The sequence below is a fragment of the Perissodus microlepis genome, chromosome 7 (genome assembly GCF_051167445.1).
Source record: "Perissodus microlepis isolate ML-2025 ecotype Zambia chromosome 7, ASM5116744v1, whole genome shotgun sequence".
Lineage (NCBI taxonomy): Eukaryota > Metazoa > Chordata > Actinopteri > Cichliformes > Cichlidae > Perissodus > Perissodus microlepis.
Window position 1 is genome coordinate 3,704,228 of NC_140467.1, and position 27,020 is coordinate 3,731,247.

At 43.1% G+C, this 27,020-nt stretch overlaps 1 protein-coding gene across 3 annotated transcripts; it reads left to right on the forward strand.

Moving 5' to 3' along the window:
* Positions 1-418: 418 nt before the first annotated feature.
* LOC146382307 (uncharacterized) lies at positions 419-23,068 on the forward strand. 3 transcript variants are annotated; one of them, XM_084932867.1, is made up of 6 exons: positions 419-771; positions 1,452-1,558; positions 6,677-6,723; positions 9,560-11,387; positions 16,344-17,285; positions 22,624-23,068. In XM_084932867.1, exons 4-6 carry the CDS (start codon positions 9,758-9,760, stop codon positions 22,857-22,859), a joined length of 2,808 nt encoding a protein of 935 aa, XP_084788993.1. In that variant the 5' UTR covers positions 419-771; positions 1,452-1,558; positions 6,677-6,723; positions 9,560-9,757; the 3' UTR covers positions 22,860-23,068. The 3 variants fall into 3 exon arrangements, with proteins under 3 accessions (XP_084788993.1, XP_084788991.1, XP_084788992.1); XM_084932865.1 differs by lacking the exon at positions 1,452-1,558; XM_084932866.1 differs by lacking the exons at positions 1,452-1,558; positions 6,677-6,723.
* Positions 23,069-27,020: the final 3,952 nt, after the last annotated feature.

Genomic DNA, 27,020 nt, shown 5'->3' on the forward strand with positions numbered 1-27,020 from the left:
GAGAGCAGAAGTGTGAGAGATGCTTCAAGCCTCCAATTAAGCTTTCTTAATAGAGTCATTTACCACCTATAATCACTCAGGTATAATCCCGTCTTCTCTTAAACGTCGAAAACCCATATCGGATACGAAAAAAATAAGCAGCAGCTGCAGCACAAAGTGTTCCATACAACATCTTCCCGATATAAATGTGTATAATTTTTTAAAGATGAGACCTCCATACAAATCCTTCGTGCTTTCACAGAAGTTTTCAAAAATAAAAGCACCACTCTTGCAGGTAATCCCCGGGACTAATGTGACATGCATGATATAACATAATACTTCTACAAGCATGCATATCAGGGGGGGGGGGGGAGGATTGATTTCTAAAGTCTGCGTTCTGGAGACGCTGGTGCACATTTTACGCACAGTACCAGTCTGTTACACTTACATACCAGCGGCCAGATGAGGGAGACATACGGCTTCGGGACATGTCGAAGTATCCCGAGTAATTTTTTATAAGATTTCATTACCTCTTTCTTCAACTGGAAATACTACAGAGCAAAGCGCGTTGCTGGCTTCGTCTGGCTAAACCGTGTAAACGCTTTTTTTTAGACCGAGTGGGAAAAGGTAGTTAAAGGAGGAAATCAGTGCGCTACTGTGTGCTGGGCGTTTATGATAAAGCGTGTGAAGCGTACAGTCCGTCAGTCAGCAGTCAGTCATCCAGTTCAACATCACTCTCCACTGAACTCCAGCTGTCACATCGTGTCCTCCGCGCCTCTTCGAACTGGCCAGGTAAGAGAAATCACTGCGACTCTTAAAGATTTACCCAAGTTATTTGTGAAAAGTTTCTGACGAGTCGGATTCTGATGGACACGCGTTTCCCAGGGATGCCACTGTTGGTTTTCTTTCTTGTTAAAAAGGAAGTAATGGCGAGGGCTGAAAGGTGACTAAGGAATTTTCTACAGCTCATCGTAAAAATTAGTCGAGAGTCATCCAATAGAATGCAAAAAATACCAAATCTGTGTATTTCTCTGGTGTTTATTGAGCATATAATTAGTATACAGTTAGACCACGAGCATCATATTCTATCATATTTCACTGCAACCTTCAATTATATCATATCATTGCATACAGGTTTTTTCTTTCACATAATGTACAATTATGATTTATAAACATAGAAAATGAGGGTTTTTATACAATAAGTTGTGTAGTTATGAATAAGAATGACGCAAGGTGGCTGTGCATTACAATCCCCAGTTTGCTTGTTAAAGACAAGCAGGAGCCCAAAAGAATTCACAGTTTTAAAGTTGTAGTTTTGACACCTCTAGCAGCATTAAAAGCCCACGTTTTAGGTTTTGTAACCTTTTTTCTTAACTATCACCTGTACAGAGTGGCACAGCTACTTTCAAAGCCACCCTCACCCTCTGCCCCCCCTTCTCCTTCCTCCTGTTTCCAAATGCTCTCCTTTGAAGCGATGATGCCCCATCTGTCATATGTGAGCAAAGAGAGACCATGCTCTGCTCTTCTCAATTACTGAATTCTCCTCATGCCAGCTCCGGTGGGACAGGAGGAGGAGCAGGTGGGTGGCAGTCAGTACGATCAATCAACATGAAATATTCAGCTTTGAATATACACATCATTTACTAATACTGCTGCTGCTCTCCTTGTTAGAAACACCCTGAAAAATAGTTGGGGTGCTTGTCTAAAGCGTTTTATAACCGAGAGTGTGCGTGAGCTGTGACACAGTTCCTGATGAAAAATTGGGCCAGTGCATATTCAGGTGGCACCACAAAAAAAAGGTAAACTATACGCTGCACTGACACCAGAGGGGTATCAAAAATTATTATCATTATGACTGAGAAGAAATTAGAGAGAGGGAGGGTGAGTGGATGAAACTGTATTAAATTTAGCGCCACAGCCGTTTTCTCATTATGCTGCGGTAAATTCATGCAGCTTACATGACAAAGCTCTGCTTGGCAACTTTCTCCCCTGATAGAAGCACTTGTTTGAACATGAGGCACATGATTTGAATATCTGTAATCCACACTGAAATCAACAGGCCAGATGAACTTTTTGGCACCTTCTTACCACCACACTGAGTAGGATTTTCTCCCCCCCAAAATGCCTAAGCTAGTTAGACTTTGGCTTAAAATCACTTTGAGTATGGAGACAAAGCAATGCAAAAGTAATTTCTTTTGTCTTTCCCGATGCATTGTGTGGAAATCGTAGAACTTTGACCTTTCCAGTCATTCAAACTCTTCAGGAAACTTTGAATCTGCTAAGTGTCTGCACTGTGATAATATCTCTGTGATGTTGCCTCATGAAATTTGCCCGAGTACTATGGCCTTAAGTATTTGAGCTATGAGGCAATACAGTGAAAAGCATAGCCCCCTCATATGAGAACACAACAGTGAATAATTAATAACCTTGCTCCCAATTCCAGGAAAACAATAGCATATTGTAGGAACGTTGCACTAATTTAACAAGAGGAGAAAAAACAAAAAAACTTTGACAAAATGTGGAATGCTCTGCCATTGTTGTAAAGCATGTCTGTGTGAGTTTCGCTCTAGTTATTCCATCCACTGTTGCTTTTCACACTTTCTATACTGCTGTTCCATACTTGCACATAATGTAGGGGTTGCATGCTGTTTGCATGCTGTATAATGCTGTAGTGTAATGTTGTTTGCCTTTGAGATTAATCAGAACCCATTAAATACCCCTCTCTCACCTGCTGGCAGTATGTGAGGTGGAAGTGCACATGCAGGAAGCTATTTTCCACAGGCCTCCTCTCTTGGCTGTCAGCTCCCATTAAGGGGGAAGGTGTCATATCTGTAACACAGCTGAGTGCAGATGGCAGAGTGGAGGGGATGGCTCACCGATTTAAACAATGATTAATGAACAGAGATGGAAAACAAATTACATTGGACTATTGGAGGCAGGGAATTGTTTTTATGAAAATGTTAATTGTGTCTGCCAGGCTGATACCACGAGTGGGGGAAGGGTGGAGTGAGGGCAAGGTAGTGAGGCAACCAGGGGGCTAGTGATAGGACGTCTACTACTCCCCTGGCTCAGATTATCGGCGTGTCTCAGCATGCAGTGTTTAATACCGTACCTTGGCTTTAAGACCTCTAATGTGCCATAACTTTCAAGGTTTGGCTTTTTATGATGAACCCCATGAAGAATTGTCGCCCACCACTGCACCAATTAGCGTTATCTCTAATAATAAGTGGTTGTAAGTGACGAGAGAAGGCGCCCTGTTCTAGTTGTAATTATTGCAGGCGGGTGCAGCTGCACTACTTAGGGAGATGATGATAATTATTTTTCTTTTTTTTCATTGCGGGTTGATTATTTAAGAGCATCATACACTCATCAGAGTAATCAGGAGAGAGTGATTAGTGAAAATCCACGAGGCTAACAGCTGCCACATTAAACACTTGCCTCTGTTGCCAACACACAGAGGCAGAGTCCTTCCACAGGACAGAGACGAACGAAAGCACTTCACCTTCAACTCCAGGAACCGCATGTGTTTGTTAGAAAGTCAAGGCTCGAGTTACACACAGAATTAGAGTAAACAGAGCTCTCCGCGAAAAGACACGTTGTTGTGCACCAAGGTCGATCTTCGGTGCTTCAGTTAACAACTACAGGAGTTTGTTGCAGGGGAGTAAAAGTTTGATAAGGCATTTTGGGAAGTGTGGGAAAATCGAGATGATCCTCTGCGTTGCTTGAGCTCTTCTTCCCTAATGTCCCCTGTTGTGTTTAGGTGGGTACCTTTTGAACGTTCCTCTGGATGATGACTCTTTGATAAGGCCTAATTCAGCATTATCAAAAAGAAAAAAAAATACAGTCCCAATTAGAGATGTGTGACCATGTCCGGTGGTCATGCTGCGTTGCTTGCCACTGTGTAAGGCCTGCTAAACTGAGGGCTAATTCTCTTAGCCCAGATGTTGCCTGAGCACAGTCCTGGGATCCCACTGGGTTGATGAGCTCAATCAGTGAAATGATGAAAAGATGATTTTGTCCCTGTAATTACAGTGTGTAAACTACTTAGCTAGGATTGCAAAGGAAGTCATTTTCTAATTACGCTGGTACCCCGTTGTCTAATGGTGGATGTTTTGTTGTTTTAGAGAGCATGTGAGAGAAAGTGGGAGAAAGGGAAGAAGAGCAGGAGGAGGAGGAGGGATATACAGTATGTGTGAGATAGATAGATTGATGGGGAGAGGAAGAAGGAGAGAGAGAGAGAGAGAGGAACTTCATGAGGGGTCTGTGCTCTGCTGCTGCGGCTGAAAAAAGACCATCACAAGGGCAAGATGGCTGCCAAATGAGAGTTCATTGAATTATCAGCCCAGCTAATGTGCCTTGGATTATGCTCTTTGTTTGTCAGTTTTTTTTGCTGTGGATGCCATAGCTTAATGAGATACTGTAAGTGGCATTACCAGACTCCTGCTGTGATTTTGTGATGACTCGTTTAATGACTTTTGTTTTAGTGCCTTCAAGTGCTTTTTTTTCGCAACTGAAAATAGACACATCTAGTTTTTTTTTCGTGTCTTCCTTTCACTTTTGCAAATATTGGCCAATGTGAAAGACAAATGCAGTGCAAAAACAAATTGATCCTTTCACAGTTAGGAGGGCTGCTAACTTAAACGTTATAGCGAGCAAGAGTTTGCATCCGCCCGGGGAAGTTGTCGAGAAAGCAAAACATGTCAGTCTGTTGCAGACTGAAGAAGCTGTGTTCTTTGAGATCTGTGCGAGTTATGTTGGAGCTGACTGCTGTCATGCAGGGCCCAACCATCTGATGCAGCCTACACCATGTGGATAGGCTTCTCTTCTGTGAGGCATCCCCTCCTCACCCCACACTGTTAACACACCCCATCGTACGCCAAAGCTTTGTTTGTGTCCAGAAAGAACAGGTGGTCTGTGCAAACAAGAGCAACTGTTTACACATTAGTGATCTTAAATACATTCTATATGCATGTGCCTCCGTGTGTGTGTGTGTGTGTGTGTTATGGAAAGATAGAGACAGCATGTGAAAATGGGTGTGTTTGCAAATGCCTGACAAAGAAGAGTGAAGTTTATATTTCCTCACTCTGAAGTGTGTGAGAGCTAATGAAAACAACGAAGGAATTTCACGAATCCAGAATTTATTTACAACGCACGCACGCACACACACACACACACACACACACACACACACACACACACATATGGTTATGATATTGCTCGTATTCACCAGAGTACCTATGCACACTTTCACGCTTCACGTCTTATCCTTGCACACGGATTGGAACCATTTGTCATCTGAAAAGACTTAGACGCCACCAACTCATACAGGTACTCACACAGCTGGTTGCCTCTAAGCAAACCTGCTGTTTTCAGTCTGAGTTCCAGGTGCTATACCCTGTGGCTTTTAGTATGTTGCCAGAGGAACTTATTTTTCCCTTTGCAGCGCATTCAAGGCCGCTAATCTGCATTGCTGACTGAGACAAACAAAATTAATCGAAAGCCACCTGAAATAGCCGATTCTCACATAACTCTTCATCACTGCTGTATCACTTGCATGCCAGGTTTATTTTTAAGGGGCACAAGACAATTTTTTTGGGGGGTTTTGATAGTGGTAGAAGGAGTGGCATAGATTTACGTACAACACCCGCAACAAATGTGTATGTATTCTTTTATGAGTTCTTTAGCTATTACTCACAAGGAGCTAGTTTGTCAGTGCTGTGTGTGCTCTTTCTGTGCTCTGTACTCCTGCAGTAATGAATGGTGCTGGTTAGACTATTCTGTCTCCGTCAGGCTTTTGGGGGGCCTACAGAGAAGCTCCTATAGGGTTTCATTAATCTGGCTGTCAGAAAGTATATGTGTGCTATCTTTTGTATGGGTCATGGTGGGCAGCTGTGTTACCACTGCCCTCTTCCTTGAGCATGCTGTTCATCCCCTGACATTGCAGTCCACAGGAGTGTTGGCTGGCTGATTTGGTGGGTGGGCACGTGGATGAAGTGAGATACAGGGGACATAAAGCATAGCATGGGGCTTTCACTGTCTTTACATAAGCTCATGTGTGATAAACAGTTGCCTTCTGCAGCCTGGGAAGTCAGGAATTCCAGGAATTTTGAAGTAGGCTGAACCATTTTACAAAGAATCTGGGACATCAACAGACATATTAAATGTCAGACTGCATGCTTATTTGCTCATATGAGGCATGAGTATCTGCATCCAACTCTATAATTACATATGTGTTTCATTTTTAACTGCATGTGTTCACTATTGAGTTGAGTTTTTATTACTGTATCATGCGTACAACTGTTTCCAGCCTGCCTGGGTAAACAGAACACATCTAAGCCACTACATGTAGATTTTCACACATTATTACAAGGGACGGTAAATAGTTACATACTGAAATTAAACAAGGATTTCCAGTTTTTGGTCATCTGAAAACAACGTACACGAAAAGGCTGTTATCAGTCATGTTAACATCAGATGATCTTTAGCTTTCTTTGCTTATTAGAGGGCTTACTGTAGCTGTTGGGAGAAGGCTTTTGCAGCCATTTGTGGTGCATTTATTGTATTTTTCAGTCAACAACCAACATAAATTATTAATGGATTTTTATTAATTTTAACCGCTGCTAAAAAGAAAAATGCAATACGCACTTCTGATCTATAAATTTCATTTACGTGTTTCATTCCACTTTCATCACTCTAGGCCTCGACGCATCTATCCATCCATCCTACATGGCAATGCACTACAAGGTAAAAATATCGTGTTTCTACTCTCTTGTAGGTCAAATCTTTTATACAATCCCCTTCGCCTGACAGCAGTGAAAGTAAATATAACAGTGTTTGATATTGTCACATCTAAAATCATCCCGAATGCACAGCCTCCTTGGCTGGTTGTAATGTATGTGTCACATTTTTGTTTCCCTTTTATTGCCTGTGCTAAATCACACCTGCTCCTTGTTCGTATATGTGCGTCCACACCTAAGAAGCGCTACTGTGACACAATGCTTCATAACAATCAAGCGCTCTCTCAATCTGCACTAAAAGAGCCTAATCCACTCTGACAGTGAAAACACCTGATGGCCCCGCTCCCATCTCCACAGATTCCCACCAAAGCCAGTCCGCACACACAAGCGATGACGGCTTTCTGCCTCGTTGCCATGCGCAGTTAATCAGAGAAATATCACTTTAGTAAATATGAAGTAGATCTAGTGTATGCTAATATCATTCGCTCACTTTCTTCCTGTCAGATGTGATTAGGTCAGGCCTGTAGCCTTACATTGATCTGAGCTCAGTGCAGACACACTGCTCACACCAGCCATGGCTGCAGGCAGCTCTTTATCCGGGTGGTTTTATGTGCAACATTTTCATGCCTGATCAAACTTGCTGTGGACTAGGGGTAGAGCTGTCTCCTTGACTAGTAGCTGACTAGGTATTCCACATTTAGGATATTATTTTAATTATTTAAACATATATATATATATTTTAGGGGGCACCAGATAATGGTTTGAGTTGAGTGGAGTAATGTATAACATTGTTATTGCTGTTTTACACTGCAGAAGAATACAAAAGCATTATAACAAAGCTTTAAAAGATACAAGAACACACAGGAGGCGAGCTGCCTGTTTGTGACAACAGCAAAAGTTATGTTAATTTTAAATTTGTTGCAAGACATGAGAATTCAAGGTCAATCTAGCATAATAATGAACAGCCATGCTAAGCGGCTGCTTACACGTTTTAGATGATAAGCCAAGTTTGACATGGATGAATGATGGGCAAAATATTTGCCAGCAGAGTTTGCCTGTCACTCTCTTGGGTGTCATCCTTTACCTTCACAAAATGAGCCCACACGTTGGATTTCCTGCCTGCCTGACATGTGCACTAAATGCAGACACCAGCTCTTGTAAATGACACTGTCTATCTGTGACTAGCTGTCTGACGCAATGTCACCACTTCCTGTGGTTGTTGGAGTTTTCTGTGACTGACCAAACAAAACTTTGCTGACTAAGACAATTTTTAATCAACTAACATTTGGGTGACGTTGTTATGGGTTATACTCATAATCAGATTTGATTTGGAAGGCCGTTATATACATGAAAGTTAGCGTTTTCATTTTGGCGCCCAGGTAAGCGTGATTTACTGTGTCGGAGTATGACAGCAAGATTGTGTCGTGCCAGATTGTTCTTATTGCTCTCTTGTTTAGCTCAATCTCTCTTTTAAAGGCTAAATGTAACCCAGAGCTAGTACACATGTGCAGTGTTTAGGAAAGAAGGCATGCACTTGTGCACTAAACCACTGTCAAAGTGATTTCAGAAGATGTTGCAGAGACAGAGCTATTTAGAGTTAAGTTCAAGCAATCATTATTGATTGGTTGCAGACTTTATATTGGCTACACCGTACAATAAGAGCAACTGCACAGTAATGACATTAATTAAGGCAAATGCGAGCTCGGTCTAACTGACGGCCATTCTTGAAAATGCGTGGGAAGTGGGGCTAACCTCCCATTTGCTTTCTTTTGTGGAAAGGCTGTTCAGGAATATCGGGTCAGGAGCTGTAAAGTGGATCTATGATATAAAGATATAATTTACAGACCTTTTCTTGTCAGATATGATTAAGTCAGCACCATAATGGTCACATTGATTTCTAATCTACATCTTAGAGTGGACACGCCAGTCACACGAACCGTTGCTCCCTGCCTGCCAACTCTTTATCTGTGTGGTTTTGTGTACATCATTTTCGTGACTGACTGAGGTTGCAGTCCAGGATGATGTAAGCCTGTGTTAATTCAGTGTGGACAGTGCAGGCTTTGTTCTGTGCCCTTTGGTGCTGCACTAGAGCTGTGCAGGGCTCGCCTGTGTGACCTCTACCATTGTAGCACGATGTGAATTTGAAGCTTTGTTTTGCTGCTACAGTCGAATAAAAAAGGGAGCTGGGAAGGGCAGGCTTTTTATTCAGATATGCTTCCTTTAACTTTAGTTTAAATTTTTGCATCCATCATTAAGTTGTTTATTTTCCTCAGTACTCCTGTGACATAATTATCCTAGTAACGGTTTTATTCAAATATGCAGCAGACCTGCTGAAAAAGCTTAACTATTTACTTTAATCTTCTCTTTAAAGCATTTCAAAGATTTGTGAAATGCGAAGGAAGGGCAAGTAGAAGCAGATAGGCTTTGATGTTTCTGCTGCCTTAGTATTGTGTGTCACTAACAAAATGAGATCTAGACAAAGATTTTCAACTTACCCTTTAGTAAAGATGAGATATTTGTTGAGGAAGCCTTTGTGGTTTTACATAATCAGCATTTTCGCAGTCTCCAACAATAATGTAAAACCACAGGTATACTTAAGACAGGATGAGGAGAGTCAGAACCTACTTTGCACTATTTCCTGACCTATTTGTGGTGCATAACTGGCATTATACAGCAGTTGCAAAAGTACAGTTATCACCTCGTTGACAACACATGGCCATATTTATTTAGCTTTGTTTTTTCCTTACTTAGTTGCTCTTCTTATTGCTTCTAATTTTTTTAATAATACATTTCCTGCAGCAGACTTTGAAATAACTTAATGCACCTTTTGTTTTTCTCTTTAGGTCAGACAAACAGGAAACAGACACGTCATCTAAACAGCATGAATCCACATCCTGTTTCAGCTAAATAAGTGCAAACACTTCATTTTACTAACCTTCAGACTGTCCCAGTTAGACACCCCTGACCACCATACTGTAACATCACCCAGTCCCCTAAAGGACAGCTTCATTACCCCGTCTACCCACCCAATTAGGAGCCAGATGGCACTTCTGGCCAACCAAATCATGGATGCACGAATTCTCAGCAGCATGAATGGGAGAGTAGAGCTTTCCCAGTTCCTGAGAGTCACCAATCAAAGCATTGTCTCTCAGGTTAATTCTTCCCAAGATGATAACCGCAAAAACAGGAAGTATCCCTGCCCGTTATGTGGAAAGCGTTTCCGCTTCAACAGCATCCTTTCCCTTCACATGCGCACTCATACAGGTGAGAAGCCTTTCAAGTGCCCGTACTGCGACCACAGGGCTGCACAGAAGGGGAACCTGAAGATACACCTCCGCACACACAAGCAAGGCATTCTGGGCAAAGGCCGTGGGAGGATTAGGGAGGAGAACAGGTTGCTTCACGAGCTCGAGGAAAGGGCGATACTAAGAGACAGGCAGATGAGAGCTAGTCACGTTAGCCAACCGCAAGCAGCTAATATAAACCACCATCAAAAGCCTCTACCGCAGACTTTTCCGACACAGCCTCAGCTGTTAAGCAACTCTAGTGCAGCAGACAGCCAGCCATGTGGATCCACCTCTCCCAAGTTGACTACAATTCACGACGAGGCCATCCAGCCCCAAACCACTGGCTTCCGCTGCTCTTTCTGCAAGGGAAAGTTCAGGAAGCAGCAAGAGCTTGAGCGCCACATCAGAATCCTCCACAAGCCCTACAAATGTACTCTGTGTGAGTTTGCTGCCTCACAAGAGGAGGAGCTCATCAGCCATGTTGAAATGACACATATCACAGCCGATTCGGGCTCAGGGCAAAAGCCCGCGATTGGGGCTGGTGATCAGGGAAAGCCTGTCGGTGAATTCCCCTGTGAGGTGTGCGGCCAGACCTTCAGCCAGGCCTGGTTCCTAAAGGGCCACATGAGGAAACACAAGGATTCTTTTGAGCACTGCTGCCAAATCTGTGGCCGTCGCTTCAAGGAACCCTGGTTTTTGAAGAACCACATGAAGGTGCACCTTAATAAGCTCGCTGCTAAGACCAATCTCCCCCCCGAGCGCGATTCCTCTGCTGAAATGAGTAACCTGACGCCATCGGAGCATCAGAGCAACCTCTACTCCCAGTACATCTCCCGCATTCACAACAGGTTCCTTACAGCTGAGAGAGTGGACCACCCAGATTACAACCAGATGATAGCTGCAGCTGGTGTTGACATGAAGGTCAGAGAGATGTTAGGGCGGATGATTTCCTCAGGGCCTGGTGCGGTGACAGATGCAGAGAGCTCTTCTTCGATGAGTCTAAATCATCTCCACCCTCCGCTGAGTTCCTCTAGCATGGAATATCTGCAGAAAGTAATTGCTGCCAGAGATGCTCTCACCAACAGCAGCAGCTATGCGGGTTGGCAGATCATAACACCAGGGTTACCTATTGAACAGCAAATGTTCAGCCCTAAAGACCAGCAGCAGCAGCAGCAGCAGCAGCAGTGCTCCTCCTATCTGCCAGAGAGATGTCTCCCTGTAGATGATGGGAAACTGTGCTTTGGTGACCCAGACACCAAAACCATAAGCAGACCTGGGAGCCCCGGCAGCGTGAGTCATCATGGGCCAGCAGAGATGATCACCGAGACGGGGAACTCTGGCAGCGCTGTGGACCATCGACCACAATCTTCTTCTCCAGCGACAGGTAATTCAGTGCAGGAAGACAAGTTTTCAGAGTAAAAGATTAGGAGTACTTCTCAGCCTCTAGATAACGTTTTAATCATTCATTAGGAATTAGTCCCTGATGTTTCCATCTGTGAACTAATCTCAAAATATCTGACATAAAAGCATCTTATTATTGTTATATTTTTTTTCCCTTTTTGTCAGAAATGATGAAGTGCATGTAAAACATGTGTCATCATATTTGCGACTACTTAGAGTAGGTGGATTTGAAGCAAGCACAGGGTCAGCAACACAGCTACAGATATTATCATCCACAAGGACTTTGTCTTCCTTTTAAAGATAATGGCATCATGGTGAATTGTAGGGATAATTAGTACCCTCTATTTTATATCCGTCACATCCCCACCCCTTGCCTACAGGGGCACAAGATGTTAATGCATGCCATCTGGTGTTTTTAATGATTTGATATATACCACCCAGTGATTTTTATGATTTGATCTACCACCTGGTATTTTTATTGATAGTCTTCTGTTCCACCTGGTGATTTAGATGATTCGGCTCTATGGGTAAATGCCTTCTTTATCATGGCATCCTGCTAACATGTTATCATGAGTCTAAATTACTGCTGTAACGGCGTTATTAAGAGAAGAGAAGAAAAGATAAATCCAAACTTTGTTCGCTTTCCTCACAGCTTATGCTTACGGTTATTTTCTTCCAGTGTTAGAGAACTACTTATGTGCATCTAAGTCTGCTGCGCTCCTGTGGGATTTGGGCCAGTATCCTCTTAAATGATGGCCGTAGAGCAGAGATAAATGGATCAGGTCTAATCTCATTAGATGTTTTGTTTCCATATTGTACACACATACTGGCATCTGCATATTTACATGTAAATGCTCACAGTTTACAGCCAAATCCCTCTCTGGTTGCTCTTTAAGAAACATATTCAAGCTCTGTTGTTTCTACTTTCCCTCTTCTCCCCTATCTCCGAGACCATACGGTGTCACTTCCAGAAACATTTACGATAGTTGGCTAGCTGAGGATTTGAGCGTGCACAGTTCTGGGATGGCACATTCAGTATCAGACTCTAATTTCAGTCAATATTAAGCATGGAAACTAATTCATTGTAAAGGTCAGGCGTCATTGCTTTAGTCAATGATGGATCCGGCAGGCTCTCTCTCCCCCTCTCCTCCTCTCCTCTCTGTTCTTAGTCCTGTGTAATGGTAGACTCACTCTGGGGGCTTAGCACCGCATTGTTTAGCTCTGACAATATATCCCAGAGACCTCTGCAGCTGCTCCCTGTGCTCACAATGACAGATTAATTAACACAATCACACGCTGCTGGCCCTGGCTCAACGCACAGGTCTGCTGCGGGACAGATAGGTAAATCCTACACATATGGAGAACACGCACCACTTGATGAGGGTTTAATAACAGGGATAAGTTTTTTCGGAGGTGGGGGGTTGTAACTGATCAAGTCTGTCTGTCTCGATGCTTGGACACGGAGGCAGAGAGAGTGAGAGAGCGAGTGTTTTCTAATTCAGGAGAGCGGAGATGCTGAGGAAGAATTACCACTGCCAGATGTTCGGCTTGAGGAACATTGATTAGTCCAGAATTACAGGCTACATTATTCATAGTCAGCCTATGGTGGTCATGAAGTTATTGATGTACCCAATATGGATGGCAAATATAGTACAGTCATGGCTGTCAGAGTGGGAGACAGGTTCTTACAGCGCCCGATTTAGATTTTTAACTACAAACATCCAGCGTCGTAAATGAGAAATCTGACTTTGATTTGAATAGGAGGCGTGTTATGAATTGCTTCTTTCAATATCTAATCAGGACAGATTTCAAAATGCGCTTTAACTTTAATTATAAGTTGAGATTAAGAATAACGACTCTTCTTAAAGCTCACAAAGGGTCCATGCTGCAGGCCTCTGACCTACATTGGACCAGCTAGATCCCACATCTGAATGAAGAAAACACAAACTGCTAAAATGCGCTGACAGTTATTAATTAGTCCCATTCAATACTCTTAACCTCAAGGTCGGCGAGCAGGCACCATGTAACGATGTTGTCCCCACATGTGTTCCCTGCTTTTATGCTACTTTTACTGTAAGTGTTACAGCCAAGAGAGCCTGAAGTGATAAGCGTCTATAAAACTGTGAATGGTAATATGAGCAGCGGTTTACCCAGAAACACAGATAAAGCAGGCTGCTGTGCAGAATATCACTTTTCCTTTGGCTGTTCCACTTCCACCCGTCTATTCTTTGTGATTGTTGAAAGCAAAAAAGCATCTTTTTACTAAATAGGTCCTTATCTAACTCTGTCATAGCTTTACAAATTCAGCTCTTATTCACAGATCAGAGTCAGTCTGACTGGTTTGTCTAAACTGATTACCTGTTGGCTTTGCCGTTTCCCTCTCACTTCTGTCTTTTAATCCTCTTTTTAATTATTATTGCAGATATGAGGCTCAAATTAAGCTCAAAATGCTTGTTTTCCTAGCATGCAGATAAAAAGATTTACCCAGGGAGTTCTGAACACCTGCCTTGAAATATTGTTCCACCGTCTCCTGAATGCCATTTGGCTTAATTGACTTGGAAACGTCCCAAATGCGTCATTGACTATGTGGTCTAATTAATATTAATAATATATGCTATTATAAACATCAAAGAACATCTGGTGCCCCTGTTTTTCTCACCAGTCTTGTGTGTGACTCTCACTCTCACTGTTTCATCTTAAACCAAACCAGCCACTATGTATCTCTGTTTTGCATTTCAGTTGCTTGATTACATATATACAGAAAGAGGCAAAGCCCTGCTGCATACAGAGTTTGATACCTACAATATAACTGCCAAATGCATGTGTAAGCATATAGTGTGTGAGTACGTGATTGCATTGACGGTGATATATGGACGTAAATTTTAAAGCCCATTTCCATATGAAATGAATCACTCGTCCGAGCCCAGCTGCATGCTTTTTCCATAGACACGGCTCACTTGAGGCATTTATTTATTTATTTACCTTTTTCATCCGCCTTGCACATTCAGTAAGGGCGGATAACTCATACGCATCACTTCATTAGATGCTCTGTGTTAGGTGAGAGAGGCTGGGGTTTGTAATGATGCAGTAATTGGAGTTTTGGTTGATAAATCTAAGCTCTAAAATTACTCCCCTCACATAATGTGCGCCTCTGCACTGTAAGTAAATCTTAAACTGATTAAGTTAGCATGAACCAGGCAATCACAAAGATGGCACCCATCCAAAGGAAGAGAAAAAAAGGCAGAGTCTTCAGTCTTTGTGTTGTTTTTAACCGCTTTCATGAAGGCTGGCAAATGGGTTTAGGAAGGTCCGCACTGAAAGATGAGGTCAGATATATGTGTTTTCTGCATTTGGAGCTGACCGGTAATGTCATCGTAATTTAAGCCACAGAATAATTGAGATATATAGTGTGTCTGAAAGAGTTCCATTAAGCTGTTTGGATCTTTTTTTTTCTCTCTTTTTTTTTTGGTCTGTTACTGGAGACAAGGGTGTGGCACTGTTGAAGTCTCTTTCCCGCTCTTGCACACCCCACACACATGTAATCTTACGTAGACTTTAAATCAAACATGCTCTATACGAGCACGCTCACATATAAACACTCAGAGTGCAGTGCAAACAAAAGGAGAAGACTTTAGTTCAAGGACACGAATTTCCCATTTCAGCTGTGACTTTTCAATTTCATTTGCTGGAGCTCTATTTAATTAATACGTGGGTGTTATTTTACGGTTTTGTAAATTGTAATAGTAAAAATCAGCCCTCTCTTTACTACGATTCAGCTCATAATGCAGGTTTTCTATTAAAGTTGGAAACAAAGTAAAGTAACTACTACAGATCATTAGATTTAGATTTACCTCAGAGAATTACCTCAGGGTCAGATCTCGAGGTGTATGAAATTGATATTTCTCTGGCGGGGGATGAATCACTGTTGTAACTCAGATATTAGTCCATTAAAGAAGAACAATAAGGCATCAATATGCATAGAATTAAATTAATGGTGGTGGGTTTATCTCCCTATCCCAGACACATCCCTAAAAGACACAGTATAATGTATGACCTGACCTTCAAATGCCAGGAGAGTGTTGGGCAATAAACTGCCAATATTTGTGGCTTAATGGCATCGGATGACTTTTACTGTAATTGGAATGGCAGCGAAACAGCTGGGCTGTTTAAAGACAGTGCAAGGCAGAGGTCTCAGACAATCACTAACTCAAAATGGTCACAGGGAGTGTGTTTAACCCTGAAGGGTGTTTCTGTGATAGCTATAAGGATTAAACTGAAGGTAAACAGAGGGAAGAAGACATTTAAATTACCTTTAATTAAAAGTTATGGTGTGCAAGATCAAATCTTGCATCCAGATGGATATTATTCACTGGCTAAAAGGAGAAAAATCACCCTTTGTCATTCTCCACAATAATACACTTTGTACTGTTTGAATTATGTTTCCAACGCACCATTTTTCAAGTGTGAAGCAAAAATAAACTCAGCTACAGTACATGGTGTGGTTAATCAGAACTGCTCACATGTTGGACTTCGTTATTTCTGACTGGGAAACCCACTTACTGGTTTTGATGGAATGAGGTTCTTGTCTGCAACATCTGCCTTGTTCTAGTTGCTTTACAATCTCACTGTTTATTATTTCTGGAAGAATCTTGTTTGGTGTTAACGTCTTTGGGTGTATTTATTGCACATGGTGGTGGCGTCCATACTGTAAAATGATGGATCACTGGAGCTGAAAGCTGATTACAAGCTTGATTTACTGCAGGGCAGCACTTAAATCATTCAACTCAGCCTGGTGTGGGATTGCAACATTTTTCATGTTTAGACAACTGTTGTTGGTACATGCTCAGAACCAAATGCTCAGTATGTCTCATATACACATGCTTTCCTAATTTGATTAAGTTTGTCTTATGTTTTTGCTGTTGTCATCTGTTGCTGTTAGGTGAGAAAGTCTACAGGTGTCCACCTTCAAATGACTACACCTCTGCACAGACAGCCTCCCTCGGCTTCCATCTGGATCAGTACCACTTCACCAACTGGCAGAACAACGGGGATCTTTCTTCTCCTCTGCAGCCTAGCAGCAGCAGCAGCTCCAGCCCTAACCCCAGCTCCAAGCTCCGACCCAGATCCAGGGAGGACTGGAGCCCGGCTGCGGGGCCGTACCTCGGTCTGGAGAGCCACAGCGAAAATTCCTTGCTCATTAACAAGCAGTCCGATCTCGCTGACCGAGATGCGGGTCTAGACGGCTCTTTGTCTGCTCAAAATCGGAAGTCCCAGTATGAGCCTTTGGATTTGTCTGTCAGGCCAGACACCGTCGCATCTCATTCAGCTGTGTCTCCTGCTGTGCTGGTACAGATGTCCAGCGTTTTTAGTAATGGACTGTCCTCCTCCATTACCCGCCAGCGACAAAGTTACTCGAACGCACCAGCAGAACTCAGTGTGAAACCCACATTTCAGTCTGACCTCTTGGTGCACGGAGCCAAGGAGGAGGTGAACGCACAGAACGCAGGCTCTACAGTTCATGATGGTGAAGGTGAATTTGAGAAATCTGACCAAGGGAGGGAGGACAAAAATGACAATGCTGCCAAATGGAAAATACTGAAAAATAATGTCCTTGAGTCAAAAGAGCCGGGAGAGGCCAGCGCTGATTTTGAGGGTGCTGGTGAAAAGAAGCAAGACAAGCTAGGACAATGGGTCAGAGCTGTGGCTGAATCTCCCATTTCCTCTCTGGAGAGCTTAACTCCAGGACAGTCGGATCCACTTCAGCACCAGGGCGGCCTGCTCTCCTTCCTCAGATCCCAGGGGAGCCTCAACAGCACACCTGCTAGCGCCCACAAAGTCGGTCTGAACGGTGGGGGGAACATGGAGAAAGATATTGCATCAGGTGAGCACGAGCTTATATATCACATACACTAAATGCAGCTGTCACTGTTATCAAGATGTAGCCAGAGCTGTCTCCAGATTTGAAGGCAAATATTGCCACCTAGTGGTCAAACAACAGCTATGCTTTGAACCACATTATTTCTGTGCATGTGATAAACTGCTGCGAGTGGGAACAGAGCATGATTATTATTTTTTGACTAAGCTCTATATATAACTGGCCAACTAGAGTGCAAGCTCAAACTTTTATACATTGTCTGGCGTGAGGATCCTGCTACAGAACACCAAAAAAAGTTTTGGCAGTATCTCAGCCCTCGTCACCTGACAGCAGAAGTGTGAAGATCGAGTGTGAGTGTGTGACTGAATCACACCAATTATGAACAGCACACTTCCCTTATACTTATAGCACTTGAGTTTTTTCTTGCAGATCTTATATCTGATCTCAAACAAGGGCTAAAGAAGACACAGGTGTGTGGCACTGATTACCCCTACACTTTAAAGGGTGATATAATCTCCTAGTGTGATAGGTTACAAATCGCCAAGCCAATGGAGCCCACTGATGGAGAGGCTTAAGCTCTTGTGCTGGTGTGATATGCTTGCTGAGTGCAGATTTAATAATGCTGTCTCTCAGGAGAGGGAATCCAACAGCTGGGGTCTTTGATATGCATGTATTATGAGTGCAACATGATACACCTTCCCTCTGATCCCCCTCTTATTCAGAAACTCAATATGTTCATGTGAAAGACAGGAAAGTGCCTGTCAACTCCATTAGGGATTAACATCTGTTCCCTTTCTTTATGATTCTAACAGCAAGATGTAGTTTTCTATTTGATTGTACAGATGGTTATTATAATATGCCGAGAAGCACCCCTCCCCTTCACCTCCTGTCATAGCCGTCACACTGTTCATGTTTCTTTCTTGCTTTTATTATGTACAATGCCATTTGGATTAAAAAACATTGATTTTAAAAAAACAACTTTCCTCCGAAAAGCAGAAAAAATGACATCAAACACGCCATACCGTAACTGTGGCCTGCACTTTTCAGCAATCGGATCAATGCAAGGAGCTATTTCAAGCATCGCTTGCCTTTTGTTCACTGCAGATTGATCCTCTGCGTTTTCTCTCTCAGGAAGTTGATTTCAAAGGCACAATAAACACCTGTCAGTCAAACTGGACAGTGAGATGCGGGGCTGACATTGAGAGTCCATCGAGTGTCCTCTAAAACTGAGCTAAGCAGGTGGCCTAGCAGTCTGTCCTGTCTGCAGCGCTGACCAGGTGGCTTTGTCATGGGGCTGTCTTCTGTTGACCCCATCCTCTCCATACTGTATGGCACGTCGAGTGGCATGGTGACATATTGCTGGGCAGTTTGGACATGGAGTGATGTGTTTGTGATGACAGTTCAGGTCGGCTCCAATGTGCCAGCAGTGGTAATTGGCCAGATGGTGACCTCTGGTTGAACCTGTCTGCATGCTCATTAGTCTCACTGAGCCCTCCCTTGTGTTTTAAACACTCTCTTACCTCTGCGCTGCTTGGGCTCAACCACTAGATGGCAACATTTACCACTCTAACAGCTGAGGCTGCGGTAAATATCTCACTCCCAAGTAGTGTGACATGCATCCATATTTCAGAGGCACAATTAGGACAACTATTTCTGAGAATGCTGTCATGTTGCAAAATGGATGCCTTGGGGCAACTTTAAAAGAGTTAACCAGTTAACCATGTCAACTGTTCCTTCGGTGATGTCAAATCAGGCCTCAGACTCATGAGAACAAGTGAATATGAGAAGATCGATAAAGAAAGGATTAAGAATGAAAGAACATGGAGGACAGAGAGAAAGAAAAGGCCCTGATTTGAAAGGTTGAAAGGGGTGAGTCATTATCTCATTGTCTGACCTCTGTATACCCTCCGCGGAGAGGGTGACAGAGAGCAGGAGAAAAGGAGAGAGAAAAGGAGCGAGAAAGATCACCATAGATGGAGATAGATGGAGCGACAGCGAGGTGAAAGAGAAGCGGTAGTGCGGCTGTCTCTATGAGCAGATGTCGTTTGAGGGCAGCGAGAGGGCAGCGCGGCCTGCCTTTGTGCCGTGCTTCTCCCCATAGAGATAATGAAGGGTGGAGCACTGGGAAGGATGTGCAGTCATCACTCACTGTCTGTGTGCCATCAGAGCTCAGGCCTGTGTCATCCGTCACCATTCAGCTCTTCTGGCCCCCGTCGGCCCCGCCACTGTCATCATGGTCATTATCTCAGCCTGTGACACACAACACACTCTCGCTGCACACACACACACACACACACACACACACACACACACACAAACGCATCATTGCATGCATGCAGGTGTGAACATACATGTGTACAACCTCAAGCAAATATGCAAAGGCAAGGCAGGATATGCTTTTCTAGTACTAGTTCCTGCCCAATAGCAACAAAAACAAAAATATATATAAAACTATACTTCCCATAATAGACAATATAACCACATATAAACCTACTGTTTTGATATATATAATAATGATAAGAAGAATTACAACTGAAAGACTCAAATAAGTAAAAATCTACTAAAGAATATATAAAAACTTTGCTTAGTTTACTGTTAAAAATTGATCCAAGGTTGACACATTTTAGTCTGTGCAAAAACACAGAGGTTTTAGCCCTATTAAAAAAATAACTAGTTAAAGGAATGAAAAGAGGGGAAACAAGTTAGATGAAAGGATTATATTTAACCTTTTAAGTGGTAGGCTGGCTCTGGATGCAATATCTTGATTTTTGAATTAGTAAAAGGCTCATTCAACATGCAGAAATTTGGGAATACACGCCAGAGTCGGGTGATGAACTTTAAAACAAATTCCCAAGTTTTCCCCTTTTCTTTGAAATATAAAATGTGAGGTGCAACACATCCATTTGAAGAAATTCTAAACTTGCCTTCTGGTTCATCTCTAACCGAACATACTTGTGACAGGTTATTTATGTGCGCACAGATTTTTCTTCTTTTTGTGCTGTGATTTCAAGTTCGCTCACTTTCAGTTTATCTTTTGAATAAAGTCATTTTGAATATGTGGTTAAACTGTTGGTTTGTTTATAATCTGACTTATTCATGAAAGATTGTGCGTATTGTCCTGCTCCTTTGGCCGCAACTGTGAAAATAAATTGCAAGAAACTGAGATTATCCTTTAAGTTCAGTGTCAACGTTCTGCAGATTCAAAGTCAGTAATCACTCTGTTTTTGTACTACTGGCAGAGTTTCACTCTTTCTTTCGACACCACACAATCCCACCCTTCTCATTTCCTGTTGAGTCTCTTCATGCATTGTTATATATGTATAGGGGTACGTGTGTGTGTGTGTGTGTGTGTGTGTGTGAGAGTGTATTTCTTTGAGTGAATGGCTGGTCTGAAGCTGTGGCTTGAGTAGCCTGTGAATGGAGGATCATATGGCGGCGAGATGGATGGCTAAGAGCCCACTGCTGTCTCCTCTAATTGTAAAATATTAGTTACATTAGACTCTGGCCTGTGATTAATGGAACTTATTTGGAGGTTGCCCTCTGTTGGACCTCCCCTCTCCTCTGGTGGGAGGACTAAAAGAGCAGCAGACTGAGGAAGACGAGGAGGGACAGAAAGCAAGGCAACAGAGGCAGAGAAGGGGGAGACACGCTGGGCACCGAGCGACTAATGTAGGCCCAAGACCTTTTGGCTTATTATTAACCGACTTTATGAAAGTGTAATAGGCTACAGAATTGTTCACAGCGCCTGAGTGCATTTACAAGGATTTGATAAGATTGAGGAAAATCTGTCAAGTTTATCAAGTTACAAGGGAACGTGTGAAATTTGAGGAAGCGGAAGTCAGAAAAATGACATTAAAGTTTTAACAAGGAGTGTTTATTTTTATGCATCCAACCTCCTCTCCTGTCTTTCCACGTCAGGCTGAAGCCAGGGAAGCTTAAGTGAGGCAGGCAGAGTTTAAGATGCGCCACAAACTGCACTCTACCTGGGTCTGACAAAGCTATCTTTACTGTTGTTCATTCCAGCTCTCTGTCTCTCATACACACACAAACACAGACACACACAGACCCTTCTGTGCTATCCTGATGATATTCAGATGTGTCAGGCCTAGTTTGTAAATGTGTGTGTGTGTGTGTCCTTTACGGCCATCAGGTTATTATACAGCAACAGATGGAGCATTACCTTTTATTGCTCACACCTTCTGTGAGTTTTCCCACTTTTCCCTCCAAAAAACACCTTTTTTATGTAGATGTGAAAGCGAGCGTTGAGCTGTGTACAGCTGTCTCAGCTCTGATGAGGAGCATGATAGAGTGGAAGAGGCGAGGGCGGGGTGAAAAGGCTGAGACAGCCCTCACTTTTTGGGAAGTGATGTCAAATGACATCAGCACATAATGGTTTACTGTAACCATGAATCACAGAAAAACACATTGAAGTGTTAGACAGAGGGGAAAAGAGAAAGTCATTATATGAGGTAACATCTCAAAAATAGCACAGCGGTGAACAAGGACACATAGCTGTCTAGGTAGAGAGGTAAATGAGTCACTTTTGCTTTGATCTTAGCAAGCCCGAAGGCTTTGGTATCATACTGATTTTTTATTGAGGTTAGATAAACATCTGGAAGCTACTAGTGTTAAGCTTTGTTGTTTGTATCTCAAGGGTACATTGTGTGCTGGGTCATGTATGTTCACATTGTTTATGGAGAAACTATGCAGCGGGCACGAAGGAGGTGGACAGACAGGACGTTTTGGCATGCCTTGCCTCCCAGCTGCAGACATCTGTCATTCCTCAGCTCAACACTTGTGTGCGTGCTTATTTATTTGTGTGTGTGTGTGTGTGCGTGCATGTGTGAGTTGTGAGCAGGAAGTGTGTAATAATGAGCATGAACTTGCATGCCTTTTTAGAAAAACTCGTCAGGTGTCACAGGATGAAGGCTAAGTGCCAAAGTGATCAGAAAATCAACAATCTGCAAGCCTACAGCAGCTTCAGTGCACAATAACAAATATTAACATTTCTCTCACATCTCACCTGGCCACATCTGTTGTAGAGCACTGGAAAAATGACCTGCCAAGACTAATGTTTGCTATCCAGAACTAAAAACATACCACATGCATTCTTCACAGAAATCAGTATTATTCTGTTTTAGTAGAGGTTTATTCTGCGTCACACAGTGAGGGTTTTTATTTTTTGTCAGGGAACTTGTTTTTCTTTGATTTTATTGGCTGACTGTGTTGTGTTCAGCATGCACAAACCTGATGCATTATAATCTCAAAACTGCCCGGTGGGATTGTGATTATTTACTTGTTGCAAACATTAACCGCCACCCCATTCCCGTGTATTCGTTTCCAGCTCGGAAGCCTTTCCAGTGCCGTTACTGCCCCTACAGCGCCTCCCAGAAGGGCAACCTGAAGACTCACGTCCTTTGTGTGCACCGTAAGCCGTTTGACAACAGTCTCTACCCTGACCGCCGCCTTCGACGTTCGCACACACCCCAGATGCCCTCCAGACTGCCTCTGAGCATCACGGGAGACAACCGTGCGCCAGAGAGAGACCAGATCGGCGTGACATCCCTCTGCGGGACTTGATGTTATCGTATTAACAGCACATACAGACAGTTATGGTTATTGTTTTAGCTTCACCTCAAAAGGATTAGGATGATGGAGATTGTTAAAAAGAAGTTAACAGCCAACCTTGATGTACATTCCAGTGTTTACTTGAAGAGCCACAGTATGTATTTATCTGTAGCAAAAGAAGCTGCCTATAATAATAAAGTCCATTGTGATGTGAATGTGTAGCTGGGGTACTTAGTGTCGTTCATTTTGTCTAAAGTGTCCAAACGATTTACTTGTGTTTACATGCATCTATCAGTCCAGCACTTGTCTGATAGGGAGAGTGTACCGTGCCTGCCCAAAGCACTTGTTCTTTCATCCAGTAAATACCCTGTGTTACATTTTTGTAAATATCGCTCGATTTCCCTTCCAGTCCAGAAGTCTTGTCTATCTGTCAGGATATGGTGCCAGATGTTCAGGCTTTAATCGCGGCAGATGTAATGAAGTAGAATGTTGCACATCGGAGCTTCCATTTGTTCTGGATTCCACTCCAGGGAGAAAGCCTCTCTCACATATAATTATTGCCCATTAACTCCTATGCTTCATGCCCTCGTGCTGGAACAATGCTCAATTAAGGGGAACCAAAGAAATGGAAAAACTGCAGAGATTCATCGATAGTACATTCAAATGATTTCCCCCCCCTACTTTTTTCAATCCAGTCAAACCAATCATGTGTGTATATACCAGATCTATCCACTAGTGGAACACAGGCACAATCAACTGAGCTATTGTGTGCTGCTATGGCCATGTATGGTGATTTTAGCGTGATCTGAGCTGCCTCAGCCTCCCGTGCCAAAAGCCCGCCTGTATACCCAGAGATCACCTTGGGCAGCTGTGTGCCTGTTCAGCCGGGGCCTCGTAGCCACAGCGATGTGACTTTGACTGACAGTCGGCCTGACAACTCCATTCATGCGCCACCTGCTAGCTGTCAATCAGGGCGGCCATCCTGGGGCTATTGACGGAGCTGTCAGCCTGTGTGAGATGTGTCTGTCAAAGCCCACCCACTCTGCCACTCTGTCTCCCTGCCTGGGCAGTCTGACATTCGTTTACTGTCCTCCTTCCACCCTTCTTTTCCTTCCATCTCCTTCTCTTTCTTCCACTCTCTGTCTGTCTGTCTCCTGCCTGTTTCCCATCAGAGACATGGCAGCCCCTTAATCCCCGATCCAATCACAGATTCTTTGGGTACACATTTGTCATCCTCAAACCCTCTGGTTTTTGTAATGGAGTGCTTCACAAACACTTCTGCAGGTGACTCGGGCTCCATATACATGTGTTGTTTGGTTTTTTTCACAGCTGCCTCTCGCACGTGTGTGTACCCAGTTAACTCTGAATGTCACCAGTTCTTTTTTCTCCAAGTTTGTCTCTGCACCATCCTCCTCCACCTCCTCTGTTCATTCACCCTTCATGTCTCTACCTGACAGGTGACAAGGTCTGGGCCTCCAGCTGACTGGCTAATCGGAGGCCTGTCATACCTGTCAATATTTTTTCAGGGCTGTGCCAAGCTAGACCAGACCATCTTTTGAGTTGACCAAGGACACAGAGTTTTGTGACAAGAGGAGGAAAACTCTAGAAAATTCACTAGCTTGTACCCCTCCAACAGCCCTCTGGATATGGTTCATCCCTAAAGCCTCATCCTGTCAAAGCTCCTAATTAGGCACAGTTTCCCTTAAAGCAGGGACTTTAATTAATGCTGAAGAAGTTTGTTAATTACTCTTAATGGTGATGAATGTTTTAGTTAATGTCACACTACCGTTGTCACTAGCACGCTCAGGATTTTTGTGCTTAGGAAGGCCTGCGTGTTTTTTTTTAGTGCTTATTTACATTTGGACTCAATTTTAGACCCTGCTGTCACTTGATCTGAGAAGGCTGTGTGCATATGATTGGCTTGACAGACAAGTAGAATGCAGAGATGCCAAATTCTTGTATTTTTATTTGCCTAAGCTTTGGCTCACCTTGACCTTTTGCTGAGAATGACATCCTGTTTACGTGCAGTAAATCAATCCTCATTCTCTGACGCCTATAAATAACCGTTCTCTGGAGAAAAGGAAGAGATGTCATCCCACTGACTGTCGACGCGGGGTTTATCTTTACAACCTGAAGTCGGAATCAAGCCATTTTTACGCCAAGTGTTTTGGTCTGAAAGTGCAACATTTAAACACGTTAAACGGGGTTAAACACATCTAACAGCTGTTTTGTTTTTTCTTCTTCTTCTCTTTTCCCACAATGAAAACAATCACCAACATTTCCTGTTCTTCTCATCTTCCTTTAATTTCTGCTCGTGTCCTCATTATTATCCATCCTTTTATTACTACTAGTTACTGTTGCCGATCTGCAGATCATATTTGAGGTCTCTTTCTCAGCCTCATTGAGAGAGGCGGGCCATGTACAGCTAATCAGCTTGAATAAGTAAAGGAAACAGTTTGACAGGCCAGGTAATGAGAAGTAATGAATCACTAATCACAATCTCTTACAACCCTTGGAGCACAGATGAAAAATTAAAGGTAATTAGCTTGCACAGTTGTGAAAACAATATTTAAGACTGTTGGCATCACATGGCACAGACTTAACAGATTTTCTCCGCTGATAACATACATCAACACCACGCTGAAGTCCTAATATCAAGCTGTTATTGGAAAAGCTTTCTAGATGCAATTTTAGTGACTGATCTGATTGGGGTATACACATCTCGCTCCTTTTTTTTCCTTCTCAGGCAATCTTGCCAAAATGCGAGCATGAAAAATGTTTCACTTAGCTTTTCCCCCTCAGATTTTTCCTACCAAGGGAAAGAGGGAACATGCCAACAACAGGCTTCTAAAATTTAGCTCTAATAAAACACTGAGAAGTCTGTTCATTCTCTGGTTCCCTCACACACACACACACATAGAGATGCACATATATAGAATATAAGGTAAATCAGAGATCTGCGGTTGGAGCTGCAAACCTTCTGCAGCTCTCCATGGTTCCTGTGCTTGACAGCAGAGTGAAGGATGCTTTGACAGAGCCCGTGTTTGACAAGTCTGCGTGAGACTCAAAGTACAGGCTCCAGACATGGACTGTCAGTCAAAGCCGGCACATCTCCCAGCTGAGACATGCCAGTTTAGTCACAGTTACAAAGGAACTAATATGCGTTAAGTGGAGCAAGGCACACATATGGGCCTGGTAGAGCCCTGTGTCCCGAGGCTGGGATTGAATGGATGCCAAAGAACATAAGCCCAAGATATAAAAAGAATTACAAGGGGACAAATAAAACATGGGGATTATGTCAGTGTGAGAAATGGAGGCGTTGTAATTCTGCATGTGTGCCGGCTTGCCTCTCCTGTTTCAGCATCCAGGGCCTGTGGGCTGTAGCCCGGCAGTCCTGCACCTGTGCTTTGAGGATCCAGGAGCTTTAGAGACAGAATGGAGAGGAGGCTGTTGTACTGTATCAGGGAGGGAGAAAAAAAAAGATGGGGAGGAAGGAGGGGGAAGAAAAAGTGGGACAGGACAGACTGATTGGGGGTGCTGGAGACAGCAAGAATGCTGTATCTGGCAAATCAGATGCCAGCACCCGTGTTTTGGATTTTTGGCTTACATGCAGGAGAGTAAAGCTTTCTCAGTACATGTTTACAGTTAAATACTAGTGACATGAAGTGACTCGATCTGAGTCCATAGGTGCTCCCCTGCTCGGCAGTTTGTGCGGCGTTATCACCGAAAGCTGATTTGAGTTTCGAGCCTCCTCTCTCTCTTTCTCTTTCACTTTTTTCTTCACTTTCTGCTGAAAAGACCTGTCTCGCATAACAAACAATTGCACCAAACTCCATTAAAATCACTTCATGGGGATGTGATAGTGCCTCAAGTTAAAGGCTATAATTGAAAGGCATTTGACAAACCACGCACCGCAAAGCGACAATAGACAAGCTGTGATTCTCACTTGTTATTCAGTGGAAATGATTATCATCATTTTATTCGGTGCCCTACACAACTTCCTTGAATAGTACATCTTTAAAACAGTGATTCTCGGATTTGCTCATGCTAACGATCTTCAGATGGATAGACACCCGCATAACGATTTTCTTTTTCTCTACATGAGTCGGTATATAATGGCCAATGGAACCTATACGCGGTTTCCTGATGAACTAAAAACTGAAATGAGCTTAT

What these genes read in the sequence shown, in the direction of transcription:
- LOC146382307 (XM_084932867.1), top strand. Translation starts at nt 9,758, where the DNA reads ATGGCACTTCTGGCCAACCAAATCATGGATGCACGAATTCTCAGCAGC. An exon ending in ATCTTCTTCTCCAGCGACAG is followed by an intron (nt 11,388 to 16,343) that starts GTAATTCAGTGC and finishes TGTTGCTGTTAG; the next exon opens with GTGAGAAAGTCTACAGGTGT. An exon ending in GGAGAAAGATATTGCATCAG is followed by an intron (nt 17,286 to 22,623) that starts GTGAGCACGAGC and finishes ATTCGTTTCCAG; the next exon opens with CTCGGAAGCCTTTCCAGTGC.